General features: G+C 45.1%; 1 protein-coding gene across 1 annotated transcript in view; it reads right to left on the reverse strand.

The window, feature by feature from the left end:
* Positions 1 to 14,651, reverse strand: part of LOC116862533 (PDZ domain-containing protein 2-like) — a 91,761-nt gene that overhangs the window by 63,728 nt on the left and 13,382 nt on the right. The window contains 1 exon segment of the mRNA XM_032849859.1: positions 9,387 to 9,542. Within this exon segment, the coding sequence (XP_032705750.1) occupies positions 9,387 to 9,542 (156 nt within the window).

The raw sequence follows: 14,651 nt of genomic DNA on the forward strand, positions 1-14,651 counted from the left end.
CGGGAGACTCAGGAGCCCTGCCACCTTGCAGCCGGCCCCGGACACTGCCACATGGCCAACAAAGGCTGTATCCGAACCTGCCACTTCCGACAGCAGTCACCTGCTCCCCCAAATTTGCTTTTCAAAATCTGGGTGGGCATCAGAATCACTGGGAAGCTTCTGAAGACGAACTCCTGGGCCCTACCCCACTCCAGCCAGGACCCTGGAGATCTGAGGACCAGCTGAAACCATGCCCTCCCCGTGCACTGGGGACACAGAACGCGGGGCTTTCCCCGCACACTGACGCGTCTGCAACACACACCCAGTCCCCTGGCATATTTGAGACGTGCTGTGAACGCCTCCCTGAGGACATTCACCTTTTCTTTCCCGGCTCTTTTGCTTTACCCTCGTAGCTGCCTTGAGCCATCAACCTGACTGGTCTGGGGGGATGAGCAGAGTTAAGCAGGCTTCTCTCTCACCACACATTTCTAGCTTATAAAAGGCACAGGTTGGACCGGCTGATCTCCACGGTTCCCTGTAGCTCAGACACCTTGTAGTTCTGTTCATGAGAATCCCCAACTCTGAGACTCTCCGTTCCGTGCTCTTTTCCCTGATACCTTTTTGGCTTGTCTTTTCACTTACAGTCCATGTACTCCTTCGCCAACTCCCCTGGGATGTTTAATCTTTTGTAGGTACTGTTGATTTGCTTAAAAAAAAAAAAAAAATCACATCCTAAATTCCATCTCTGGCCTGCAGCTTTCAAACCTTAACTGAACAAAAAGTAAAGAGATCTACTCATTTGTTAATGAGGTGCTACCACGGATGTCCTATTTTTAGGGAGCTATGCTGTGTTTTCCCCAATGCTATACATAGAAAAATGATTTCTCTATCATCGATACTCCTATGCCAGGTGGAAAATCCAGAAGGAAGAGGCAGATAAGGCTTCCTAGCTCGCAGAAACAAACAATAAGCGCCATGCCCGTTTTAAATTCATGCCGTGCTGGTGAAGGTGGACAAGTCAGTGGGAGATGGCCAAACATGACGACGGGGGACGTCAACTATCCACCTGCTCCAACATCCTTCCATCCCATACATAGGTGCACACTGAGAGCCAGCAATGAAGCCCTGGGGTACATGAGGAAGCAAACTTGACATGGTCCCTGTCCACTTGGGTCTTACATTAAGCAAGTCGGCGCATGCGTCCTTATAATCTGTGTTAAGGACCATGAAGGAAAATACAGGCCCTGTTATAGGCTGGGGGTCCAGGCATGAAGGATAAGTGTATCTGGGAAGACTTCTAAGGAGAAGTGAGTTCTGATGTTAGACGAGGAATAAGAGGAAGCCCAGAAAGAAGGGAAGGTCATATCTGACCCAGGGGAGTGAGCCATCTCAAAGCAGTTGCTCAGAGACAGCCTGAGGTGAGCAGCCCACACCCCTGCGCCTGTGCGAGCAGACTGTCTTAACAGCCTCTCCTCAAGGCTTTAGGGAAAGAACATCTGCTCCCCTTGCAAAAAGGGCAGGGTGCCCTGTTGTCAGTCTCTGTGCATTAATAGTTTCATTCTGTGAAGATCCGATTTCCAGACAGATATGGGGTCTCCCCATTTTAATACTAATTGCAAGTTTATGTAGTTGGTGCTCGTGGTTCCTTGCATAAGGCTCTCTCCTCAGCATCACCAGGAAAAAAACCTAGCTTAGGCACAAAACAAGAGACCGTTTCCCACCAAGGGCAGCTCGACTCAACCAGAAATGGTACTTCTAGACACCGCAGTACAAGTTCTCGGTGCTTGGACACTCAGGAAACTAAGGGCTGTCACTTTATCCGCTATTCAATCCAAACAAAGCACAAGAGGTCCTGTCCTTTCTTTCCATATATAGATTAATACCTACCCCCAAAGATACCAACTCTTCCAGAAGACTGGAATTCAGGTTCTCCCACCCCATGACTATCCCACCGACACAGAATCAAAGGCCAATTTCACTCACAGAATTGTAAGATCCAGTTGGGCTCTTCTCGCCTTCTGAAAGGTGAAGTCCTTTATTTTCTTCTTAAACCCTCCTCAGCCAAAAGTTCTCTAAGATTTCCCCGAACTGGTGATTCCAAAAACGTTAGAACTGATTCCCTTGATGTCAGAGGAAGCCGGATACAGGCCCAATGATTGATGTGCTAAACGAACTCTTCCCAGCTGAGCCTTGACAATCGCAGGTTTGGCAAGACAATTGTTACTTCTGGTTTTGTTTTTGTTGAAATTCAAAGAGGCTCCCAACTCCTTAAGAGGTATCCCCCCGTCCATGCCCTGTTCTAGTAAAACTTTTCTTCCCTCTCTTCGTTTTAAAAGAGAGGAGCCACTTTCTCAGGAGGCTAGACCTGAGAAAGGACACATATGTTTTGGAATAGCCAATAACACAGTTGCCACCCCTTTTACTGGAGGGCCCTGACGTTCTCAGATGTCAGCCTGGGTCCAGATCACCTAGAAAGCTTGTTCAACTGCATTGCTGGCGGCCAGCCTCAGGGTTTCTGACTCAGCAGGTCAAGGGTGGGACCCGAGGAGGTGGGACCCGAGGATCTGTGGTTCTAACAGATTTTCAGGTGATGCTGCGGCAGCTGCTCCGGGGACCATACTTTGAGAACCACTGCTCCAGGGACAGCTTTATGATCAAGAAATATGTACTGAGGAGTACCTGGGTGGCTCAGTCGGTTAAATGTCTGACTCTTGATTTTGGCTCAGGTGATGATCTCAGGGTCATGAGATCGAGCCCTATGTTGGGTTCTCTCTCCCTCTGCCCCTCTCCCCTGCTCATATGCGCGCTCTCTCTTTGTCCCTACTAAAGAGAAATATGTACTAAGTACTGAATACAGGGTACTCCAATGGATACTGAGAGCCCAAAGAGATATACCTGACTTCAAAAGTTTACAAAGTTGGGGCATCTGGGTGGCTCAGTGGGTTAAAGCCTCTGCCTTTGGCTCAGGTCATGATCCCAGGGTCCTGGGATCGAGCCCCACATCGGGCTCTGTGCTCAGCAGGGGGCCTGCTTCCTCCTCTCTCTCTCTGCCTGCCTCTCTGCCTACTTGTGATCTCTGTCAAATAAATAAATAAAATCTTAAAAAAAAAGTTTATGAAGTTTAAGTATTTTCTTTCTTCCCTAAAGAGATAAGCATCCACAAGTGAAGAGACAACAGCACCTGCTAAATGCTCAGGGAGCAGTGGTCAGCAGATTCAGCACAGAGAGAGATGTTGATAGATGTTTTGAGTAGAGGGCAGCCTTGGAGATAACTCTGAACTTGATCTGGTCCTTGAGAGGAAGGTTAGCATTTAGATATCCAGCGATGAGACACACGTGTAATGCCTCAAAGCAAAGCATCTCAGTTCCTTTCAACACTGATTCGCCTTTATACAGGGAGGTTGGCAGCGATGAGACACACGTGTAATGCTGCATCTTGGTTCCAAGTGCGCAAAACCTGCACCTGACTCAAGACTCCCTCAACTGGGCACGAAGACCAGAAGGGAATTACTCTTCCTGATTCTCCTGCCAGCAGCAAGGCCAGATCTTGCAGCACTGCAATGCCCCCACAGTGTGATACCCTCAATGGTGGAAGAGGCAGGGGCAGGGGCGAATTTCTCTGAAGAACAGACAGGGAAGGGTGCAGGCAAGGGCATATGTTGGGGGCAAGAGGAGTAAAGCACCAAGAGTCAGAGGCTCATGGACCCAGGCTGGTACCTCAAGGACATAAGAGGACCAGATGAGCACTAAGGGACAGATAAGAAGTGGTCAAGGAATGACCAGAGATCACAGGAGAATCCTTCCTCTTGTCAACCTCCTATTAGATCCCAGACCTGCCACCATTCTAGGGTGACAGAGATGCTTAAGGCATCATGGTCTTTGCCCTTGAAATGTTTCCACCTAATAAGGAAGACAGAAGAACAGAAAGATCAGTTATGAAGGCAAGAGGGTAAGCACTCTGGAAGAAATCTTCGTAGTGTCATGCAAGTGCAGAGGGAGACCATAGAACTTGGGGGGCTCAGGGAAAGATTTGCTTATGGGGAGAAGCAACATTTGGGCTGGGCTGAGGAATCTCTTCCAAGTGCAAAGAGGAGATTCAAAGGCACAAACTAGTGGAGAGTTCTGGAACACTGGGGAATGTGGAGCTCACGTGCTAGGGGAGGACTGTGTGTGTGTGTGTGTGTATGGCTGCTGGGAGCATGTCCAGACGTCAGCACAGGCAGGCAGGAGCTGACATATTCCACGTTAAGGAGGTGGGATTTTAACCTCAGTGTGATTGATAGTCCCTGAATAATTTTATACCATTAAGCGATATGGTCAGATCTTAATTTACAAATTGTCATTGCAGAGCAGAAGACAGTGGGGAAGACAGACTTGAGAAGGAATGGCCAGTCACATGGACCAGGACGGCAGCCGGCATGGCGGAGGCGGCAGCCTTCCACACTGGATATGGAGGGGTGAGCGATGGATGGTGGAGAGGGAGCCCTGTCACTGAAGCCAGACCCCTCTGAGATGGACGACAATTATGCAAATGACCATAGCATTTCACTGTCCCGCTCCCATTCCCTTTTCCCTGCCTCTACTCTTCAAATTTGATATCCACCATGTGGTTTCATTCCAAGCACAGCTGGACCGTTTTGGAAGGAAAATCTCCTTGCTGTCCATCGCAGCCATGAAAAGTAAATCCTAAGGGTGTTCATCACACAACCTCAGCATTTGTGTTACATTCGCTCAGCCAAGTGCTTGGAGCTCACCGTGACTTACAGGTGCAAAACCAGTCAACGTCTGAGTGCAGTCTGGCAGCGGTCTAATCATTATCATCTGTGAAATAAAAGGCTTTTGAACTTGATTAAACAGCACCAGGTTTCTTTCATTTAAATAGCGCATTCGTATTTAAAAAATGATGAAACAGAGGTGCTGTGTTATAAACATAGAACGGAAAGAGAATTTTTCTCCCCACAGTGGTTCAGTACGTTTGTAAGGCACTGTGGGGCAGACCCTGGGCACACCGTGAGATCCAGAAAGTACTTCGCATCAGCGGCCCTCCAGCCGGTCCTGCAGGGCTCTGTCTCCGCCTCCGTTCTCCTGGCTGAAGCGAGAGCAAGAGGATGGTGACACGTGACTGGTGTTGCGGCCTTACTGGGGAGCCAGGGAGAAACCCAGGTGTCCCCTCTCGGGGAGTGCTTTGCGGAGAAGCAGAGCAGAAGGCCAAGTGTGCGAGGTGGTGTTGAGGCTCCGAGAAGGGAGAACTGTTAAGGCAGGATCAGTTTGGGTTTCAACGGATAATGGATTTGGGATTTGTCTATGAAAGCCCCAGGTGATGTGACGGAGGTCTCCTAACGGACGGCACTGAAACACTGACTTGTGGAGAGTTAGTGCTGGGTTTTCCAAATAAATTATGTTCTCACATAACGCACTGACACGCGTTTGGCAGAAGTACAATAAACATACAAAACAATATGATTAATCAGTAAACCTTTTTTTTTAAGATAATGTTATTGGTGATGATGGGAACTGGCCACTGCTAGATCACTAAATTAGTAATAAACAACCTCTCTGGAGAAAACCTTTGACTATGCAATTCTGCTTAAGCTATTTAAGAAAATAGGAAAATAAAAAATGTGCACAGAGGTATATGGGTGAAGCTATTCTGTATAGCATTCTTTATAACTTTGAAAAAATCAAATATACATGTGATTGATGAAAACAGAATTTCTGGTAGAAAACTGGTGAAATAAGCTATGGCACTTCTATGTTGTGGAATATTAGCCATTATAAATCATGCTTCAGAAGCCCCTTTAGTGACACGGGGGAAATGTTCATGATTATATCACTGAGATCCTACCAAGTTTCAGAAGTTAATATAAAATCAATTAAAAATACACATGGGCTGTGGCATCTAGGGGGTGCAGTTGGTTAAGTCTGACTCTTAGTTTCAGCTCAGGTTGTCATTTTGTGGTTGTGGGATCGAACCCTGTGTTGATCCTTCTGCTTAAGACTCCCTCTCCCCCTCTGCCCCTCCCCAGTAGTCCCCTCACCCCCATATGCACACATGTTCTTTCTTTCTCCCCCACAAATAAATCTTAAATATATATATGTATATATATATATATATATATATATATATATGGTTATCTACAGATTTAACGCAATCCCTATCAAAATACCAACAGCATTTTTCACAGAACTAGAACAAAAAACCCAAAAATAGCATGGAGCCACAGAAGACTCCAGAGAGCCAAAGCAATCTTGAAAAAGGAGTAAAAAGCAGGAGGGATCAACAATCCCAGATTTCAAGATATACTACAAAGCTGTAGTGATCAAAATAGTGTGGTAGCACAAAAACAGACACCTAGATCAATGGAACAGAATAGAAAATCCAGAAACAAAGCCATGACTATATGGTCAATTAATTAATGACAAAGGAGGCCAGAATATGTAATGGGGAAAAGAGAGTCTCTTCAACAAATGGTGTTGGAAAAACTGGACAGCAACATGCAAAAAAATGAAGCTGGACCACTTTCCTATGCCACACACATACACGCACACACACACACACTTGTGGCTAAAGACCTAAATGTGAGACCTGTAATACTAAAAATCTGAAAGAGAACACAGGCAGTAATTTCTCTGACATCCGTCATAGCAGCATTTTTCTAGACGTGTCTCCCGAGGCAAGGGAAACAAAAGCCAAAATGAACTACTGGGACTTCATCAAAATAAACTTCTGCACAACAAAGGAAATAGCCAACAAAACTAAAAGATGAGCTACCGAATGGGAGAAGATATCTGCAGATGACACTCAAGCTGCTTTCATAATTTGACTATTGTTAACAATGCTACAATAAACATAATGATGCGTATTTTTTTTTTGAATTAGTGTTTTTTGTATTCTTCGGGTAAATACCCAGTAGTGGAATTACTGGATTATATGGTAGTTATATTTTTAACGTTTTTCCAAAGTGGCTGCACCCATTTGCGTTCCCACCAATAGTGTGTGAGGGTTCCCCTTTCTCCACATCCTCCCCAACACTTGTTTCAACCTCAGCAGTTCTGACAGGGTTGAGGTGATAACTCATTGTGGCTTTGATGTCCATTTCCCTGATGATGATGATGTTGAGCATCTTTTCAAATGTCTCTTGGCCATCTGCATGTCTTCTTTGGAGAAACATCTGTTCATGTCTTCTGCCCATTTTAAAAATTAGATTATTTATGGTTTTGGTGTTGAGTTGTGTAAGTTCATTATATATGGACACTAACCCTTTATTTGATAAGTCATCTTCAAAGAGGTGGTGGGGAGAAGACACTGGGTGCTCAGGTCCATTCAAGGCTTATTCAAGGACCGTCCCCTGCCTAAGGGGGCTAGAATGTTGATAGGAACCCAAGACCCTTTGAGGCTGCCAATGCTGTGGTCAGTTGTGGACCTTGGAGTAAACAAAATTCTTATGGTGGATAAATCCAGTCAGATTTGTGTGTCATTTTCATTAGCATTCAATGAACACTCATTCTGTTGTTTGTTTTTAAATTCATTTCGTTATTTATAACTCAGTACCAGATGTAGTGGGTAAACTCTAGAGATTCATCGGGACCCCAGTCTAGTCATCACGTTACCTCATGGAGCTTAGAACTGGTTGGGAGAAACAGATCTTAATCAAATAATCACAAACCCAAGTGTGACAAGTGGTTCACAGGAGAGCCAGCCACCTACTCATGCTGAGGGCAAAGAGATTTAATATACATGGGTGCATTCAGGAGAAGTTTCTCTGAGGCAGTAACACTATGAATAGGAATCATCAAAGATGATTCAAATTCAATTCCTATTCAAAGATGAATAGGAATCATCTTATTCAGGCAGAAGATTCCAGAAAGAAAGAGAGAGAAAATAGCATTTGCAAAGGTCCTGTGGTAGAAAAGCATGCAGTCTTCTAGAGGGTCCACAGGAAGGGTGGTGTGGTGGTTGCTTAGGAGTAATGATGAGCTCAGTGAGAAATAAGTTTTGAGAAGTTAAGCAGGCGTCAGAGAAGCAGTCTAGGCCACGAAAATTAGTTTGGTCTCTGCTCTTACTAAACATAAAATTAAGGGCAGCCACAGAATGGTGTCAAAATACAAAGAGATGGGAATAATCACGCGGTTGTTTTTAAACTGTTCACCTTAACTTTATTCATTCAGTTCTGATTTATTTACTTTATAGGTTACTGTTCTGAGAAAGTTCTCTTTTGAAGGAAAAGCAGCTAGAAAAATGTTTCAGATCAACAATGGGCTTATACAGTGCCTGTGGGCAAATTACAAAAAGGTATCTCTTCTTTGAGCGGCTTTCCCTCCTTGACTGGAAAATTGTCCCAATATATTGAATTTGTTAGAACAAAACTCTTTATTGCCATCTTTCAGAAAATTGTCCTAATGAACAGAAAAGCCTATGATGTTTACGAAGTGAATGGTGCTGCTTCGAGGTAACACACGTGCAGCCCACAGCCGCACAGCCGTGCTCGGTGGCCCTGGATGTCCGGGGATCGAAAAGAAAGGAGAAGAGCAAATTTTCTTCCTTAAAATAAAATGGCATATTACATATGCCATACAATTACATATGATGTAAATGTAACAAAACATGCATTTTTTGGTCTTCTGAGGCCCAATTATAACCACAATAAATTTTCCGATGCTCACCCATGCTGCCTGGGTTTAGCGCTGGTGGGAAAGACTACGGGGCTCCAATGGCAGAAGGGAGTCCCCACCCCATGGCTGGTTGGGGGGGAAACAAGAGCTAACAAGAGCTGACGCTAAAAATGCCACATCTGTCAGATCTGGGATCCAGAGAGGAAACAGGGGGCCACACTGCAACCTCAGTTTGCCAAAAGCCGTCCTGACCCCGCGTGCCCGGTGCAGCAGACCATGGGGGTGTGAAACGCACAGGCTGTGTTAGGAAGAGCCTGGCGAGAGTCCTGGTTTCCTTAAAACCGTAAGACTTATCCACACCTCTGTGCCCGAACGAGCTTTGCGCTTTTGGAACATTCCACTCTCGACCACAATCTCCCCGTCTAAGTTTAAATTCACAACCAATCATTTTCAAACACTACATCAAAAAGTAGCAATAAAATCCTCTTGTATATATGAATGACTAAGTGTCCTAAAAATTGATACGTGCAGTGCACTTAATATGCAATTGCTCTCTCGTCTCATTTCCAGTTTCAGTGTTTTTTTCTTAAATGGAAATCATTACCCTCACAGGTTTGTCTGGGAAGATCCTGATTAAAAATAAATAAATAAATAAAATAAAAAGAACGCCCTGTGGCCCACTCCCATGCCGGTCTCTATCCTACTGTCTTAAGCTATTATCTCTGATCCTGCCATCACCATCTTTGGGGAAACATCGTTCCAGCACAGCAGCTGGGGAAACCAGAGACACTTACTGCTCCCCGGACAGAAGACGAGCCGGGTCCTTCGTCTTCTTCCCCGTTTGGCTCCTGGTCTTCGTTGTCAGTCCAAGAGGACACGTCTTCTACTGAGCTGGTCAGATCAGGCAAACTCTTAGACGTTAACCTCAGGAGGTCCTCAGCAGAGTTCTCCTATGGGGACACAATTAAAGAGTCGTGAATTACCCTGTGGCACCAAGTAGCTCTGGGTCAAAGAAAACCCAGCAGAGCCTGCTGGGAGTGCTCATGTGCTCCGAACCTACAGGCCATAGGGGAAAGTAGGTTCCACGTTTCTAGGTTGGTAAGGTTACTTCATATGTCAGGGCTGGAGACCCAATTTAAACCCTAACCAATTTTTTTTTCCCTGAAAAATCTGTGTTTCTTAGCTATTTCTACAGGCAGTCCAAATTCCCTGAAATTTAGGTCCTTTGAAATCCTCTCCTGCCGTGTGTTCAGGGTAGTTTAAGCACCCTCATGGACAGGCCACCATCTCAGAGCTGCGGCCTCTGCCCAGTGCTCCAAACACACCTCCCTCCAGTCTCCCCTCCAACCCACACCTTCCAGTCCAGCCATACTGACCTTCCAACACACCAGGCTCTCCCCTGCCCGGATTCCTTTTCTACCAGCAGCTCCCTCTGCCCAGCGAGCTCAGCTTCCTGGCTCAGCACCCTCCCCTGTAAGCCCTCCTGGACCATCTCAGGAGGCATCCGGTTCACCTCTCCCTTCTTCTTGAATGTCCTTTACTGCTTCTTTCGTCACTTGGCACGTACGTCTGAATATACCTCTCTCTCCTGGTTATCTGAGCGTTCCTCAAACTAAATGTCATTTCTACTCTTTGTTGTGTCCCCAGGCCCAGCCCAGAGCCCTGATATCCATGTGCTCCCCCCCTCACGGCTCATCTCACTAGCATACGCTCACTAGAAAGAAATTAGACTGTTGATTGAATCACGCCAGTGGAGACTGATAACGAATGTCTCTTCAAAGAAAGCAGCCCTTGAACAATTTTTAAAGGTCAACAAAATACATGGAATCAGACTTCATTAAGATTAGACTATAAAGAGGCCTCCACCACAGCCCTTCTTCCTTCCTGCATACAGACAGGGTCACAGGGGTTGGTGGGAGGCAGGCGAGGTCGCTGGGGCCACGTGACAATCCTCACACGCAGAGGTGGCACACTCAGCCACCAGGAACTCTCGGGGAAATAGCACAGCCCAGGAGGCCAGGGACCAGGGCTGTGGCTGACCTGAGGCCAGAAAAGAGAGAAATGTGTCCTCCCTTCTCTCACACCAGTCATTTTTACAAGGAAGGAAGCCTGTGGAAAGCTTTGGTCGCCATATTCCCCGGGGCTTGACAGAAAGGAGTATAACAGAAGACACCCATCTTCAACAACGGGTGTTATTAAAGACCATTTGTGAGTGGGCGCCTGGTGACAGTGACGTTTGTTACTAGTTTGACTCGAGTCCCACCTTGTAGGCGCCCAAAGCTCCTTCATGTCAGGTCAGTAAGTGTGAATACTATAGTTAGATTCTACCTCAGGGAAGGTAAAAGCTATGAAGCAAAAAGTGAGTTCAGCCCTCTTCTGTGAGGTCAGCTCTACTAGACCATTAATGGAAACGAGTTTTTAAAAGAGATGAAGGTCCCAGCTCGTGAGTAAATGGCACAACAGCCACAGGATAGAAGACTCCACGGTCATTAGAACTGGTGCCACAGAAATGCACTTTCCGATGCGGAAAGATTCTTATGGCATGCTACTTAGTGAAAAAGCAGGTGAAAAACAGTATTATCATTTTATTAATGGACATTAACAATTAGCTGGGTGTCGTAATATGTGATAAACATTTCTCTAAGTGCTTCTTGCAGCCAGCTGCATTGCTCGGGCTTTTACATTTCACTTAATCTCCCTGACATTCCATGAAGTAGTTACTGATTCTCACCGTCCAGGTGAGAAAACCAAGGTTTAAAAAAAAATGCAACAACTTGTTCAAGACACACAGCTTTTAAAGGGCTGTGCTGGCTCTGATGCCCAGGGGCATTCTGTCTCGTTGTGCTTGAGTCTGTTAAAAATAGAAAACACGCCTGGACAGACAGATCAGGTAATGGGTAGAAGTACTGGTGGTGTTATGAAAACGTCATCTTCCTTTTCCTCTAGGTTTTCTACATAGACATAATAAATGCATATTACTTGCTAATAAAATCTGAGAGTGCTAAAGAGAGAGAGAAATCTGTGTGGATAGCACGTGCTTCCTGGGATAGCAAAGCACACTGGGAAATTCTGATTTCATTCATTTGACAAACCTTTCTAAGTTCTTATGCACAAGCAAACAACCTATTTGTATGGAGACATGAGACAGCCTGTCCCGAAGACAGTCATGGTTATATTTTCAAAACAATGTCCTAAAGTTTGGTGACAAAGTGACTACTTCCTACAATAATAATTTACATTTTTTATTATTCTTTGTACTCAGCAAATCAAATGCTCCCCCCCCCCCCTTCAAATGTGAAGACAAAACAAAGACTCTGGATTGCGTGCTCTTGTTGGGTAACAAAGAGGCACGGATGCCAAGAGGTGTGGAAAGACTTTTCTCTCCAAGGTGGTTGAGCATCTTAAGAGGGTGGGGATTCAGTTTAGGAACAAACAGTGGGCAGCTGCTATAGCAACGTATTGCCGTGAGCGGAGCCTATGGGAAGAAATGAAGGGTATTACCTCTCTGCGGTCTGGTCATCTTTAGGCCTATTGCTCAGTGCAGTTGGTCAAGGACAGTAGGTCGAGTGCATGTCCCTAAAGTCAAAGCCTCCGGCAGGAACACATGACCCTTCTCTAATGCCATTGGCTCCGTGTCCTTCATATCTTATTTGATAAGAGGCAGCTTTCCGTACAGGAAGAAGCATGAAACTTATGGGTCCACGATGAAACCTGTTTCTGCCCCCCACTGCTTGTGTGACCTCCAGGGAAATGAATTAACCACTTAGATGTTAATGTCATCTTTTGAATAAAAAGAACTAATACCTCTCTCATGGGGTTTCAAGAATTAAATGAGATCAGAGGGAGAAAGCCCCTGTACCCTGTGGATACCTGATACATGTTAATGTCCATTCTTTGAGCCAGTGAGTGAGATCACAGATCAGGCATCATCCAGGAAACCAGCTTTCAAAACCCCCTTATATGCTCCTTAATTATGCTTACCCATGAGTTGACTTTTTATTATTTAAATTTTAGGTAGCGCAATACTGGTTTCTGGAGTGGAACGCAGTGATTCATCACTTACACACAACACCCAGGCCTCATCTTCACAAGTGTCCTCCTTAATGCCCATCACCCCTCTAGCCCATCCCCCACCCATCTCCCTCAGTCAACCCTCAGTTTGTTCTCTACTGTTGAGTATTTTATGGCTTGTTTCCTCTCTCCTTTTTTCCTTTTCCTCCTTCCCATATGTTTATCTATTTTCTTTCTTAAGTTCCCCATATGAATGAGATCATATGGTATTTGTCTCTCTTTAACGGACTTATTTCACTTAGCGTAATACATTCTAGCTCTATTTCTGTCATTGCAAATGGCAAGATTTCATTCTTTTTGATAGCTGAGTAATACTGCATTGTACACACACACACACACACACACACACACAAACACACACACGAGCCCACATTTTCTTTATCCATTCATCAGTTGATGAACATCTGGGCTCTGTCCATAGTTTGGCTATTGTTGATAACGCTGCTATAAACACTGGGGTGCATGTACCCCGTCAAATCTGTATTTTTGGATCCTTTGGATAAATGCCTAGTACTGCAATTGCTGGACTGTAGGTTAATTCTGTTTTTAACATTTTGAGGAACCTCCATGTTGTTCTCCAGGGTGGCTACACCAGTTTGCATTCCCACCAACAGTATAAGAAAAGTTTCCCTTTCTCCACATCCTCGTCGACATCTGTTGTTTCCTGTGTTGTTAATTTTAGCCATCCTGACAGGTGCGAGGTAATATCTCATCATGGTTTTGACTTGTATTTCCTTGATGATGAGTGATGTTGAGCATCTTTTCATGTGTCTGTTAGCTATCTGGATGTTTTCTTTGGAAAAGTGTCTATTCATGTCTTCTGCCCATTTCTTAACTGAGTTGTTTGTTTTTATGGGTATTGAGTTTGAGAAGTTCTTTGTAGATTTTGGATACTAACCTTTTATGAGATATGTCATTTGCAAATTTCTTCTCCCATTCTGTAGCCCACCTTTTAATTGTTGATTGTTTCCTTTGCTGTGCAGAAGATTTTTATCTCGATGAAGTCCCAATAGCTCATTTTGCTTTTGTTTTCCTCGCCTGTGGTGGCGTGTCTAGTAAGAAATTGCTACCGCCGAAGCCAAAGAAGTTGCCGCCTGTGCTCTCCTCTGGGATTTTGATGGTTTCCTGTCTTACATTAAGGTCTTTCATCCATTTTTAAATTTATTTTTATGTATGGTATAAGCAAGTGATAAGTGGACCTTTTTTGTTTTTATTTTATGATTTCTTTGTGTTCATGTGTTTGTGGGGAACAGCTTGACCTAGAAAAGGTTTTCTCTTCCCCATTTTCCGAACTAGCAGGAGAAAGAAGTCAGTATAGAAATAAAGGTTTGGTGGCCATGGTATGCTTGTGCAGGAAACCCCGCCACCCACACCCCCCATTCTTGAGCCACAGACTGTGGGGAGGTGGGCTGTGCAAACACAGGCCTCAGTCTGTGTGAGTGTTTAAGACCCGATGGTGCTTTTCAAACCCCATCACCTCTGGCTGAAAGGGAACTTGCTTGTCCTTCCCTTCCAGCATTTCCCTCTTATGGAATTCAACAGACTGAGAGGGAACATCCCTGTTCTGCTCTCCTTCCTGTCCCTAGTGAGGAGACATCAGGGCGCCCCATGGTATCTCTGGGAGGGGAGGAGGGGGCCTGTGAGTGGAGATGGTCTCAGCCCCTGTCTCCAGGGCCTCAATGCCAACCCTTCTTCCCAAGTCTGTGCCAAGGCTCTGTGTTGCTGTTGGAAGCCCGAGAGTCCAGGTTAACAGACTGGTGACAGGTGTAAAAGGAGGAAAACAGATTTTTCAGATAGTTCAAAATATTCTAATTATTAAATACTCCCAAAATAGGCAACATACCTTGTAATCTAAGAGAGAAAATATAGAAAAAACCTGTGGATGTTAGGTTCAAAAAAATACTAGGAATAATGAGGAAAGAATGAGTCCTACTGGCAGGAGTGTGTTGCTGTGAAGGGTTAGGACTGGGATGGCTTCCCATCAGTGC

The sequence above is a fragment of the Lontra canadensis genome, unplaced genomic scaffold, assembly GCF_010015895.1.
Source record: "Lontra canadensis isolate GAN:19392208 unplaced genomic scaffold, GSC_riverotter_1.0 scaffold254, whole genome shotgun sequence".
Classification (NCBI taxonomy): Eukaryota; Metazoa; Chordata; class Mammalia; order Carnivora; family Mustelidae; genus Lontra; species Lontra canadensis.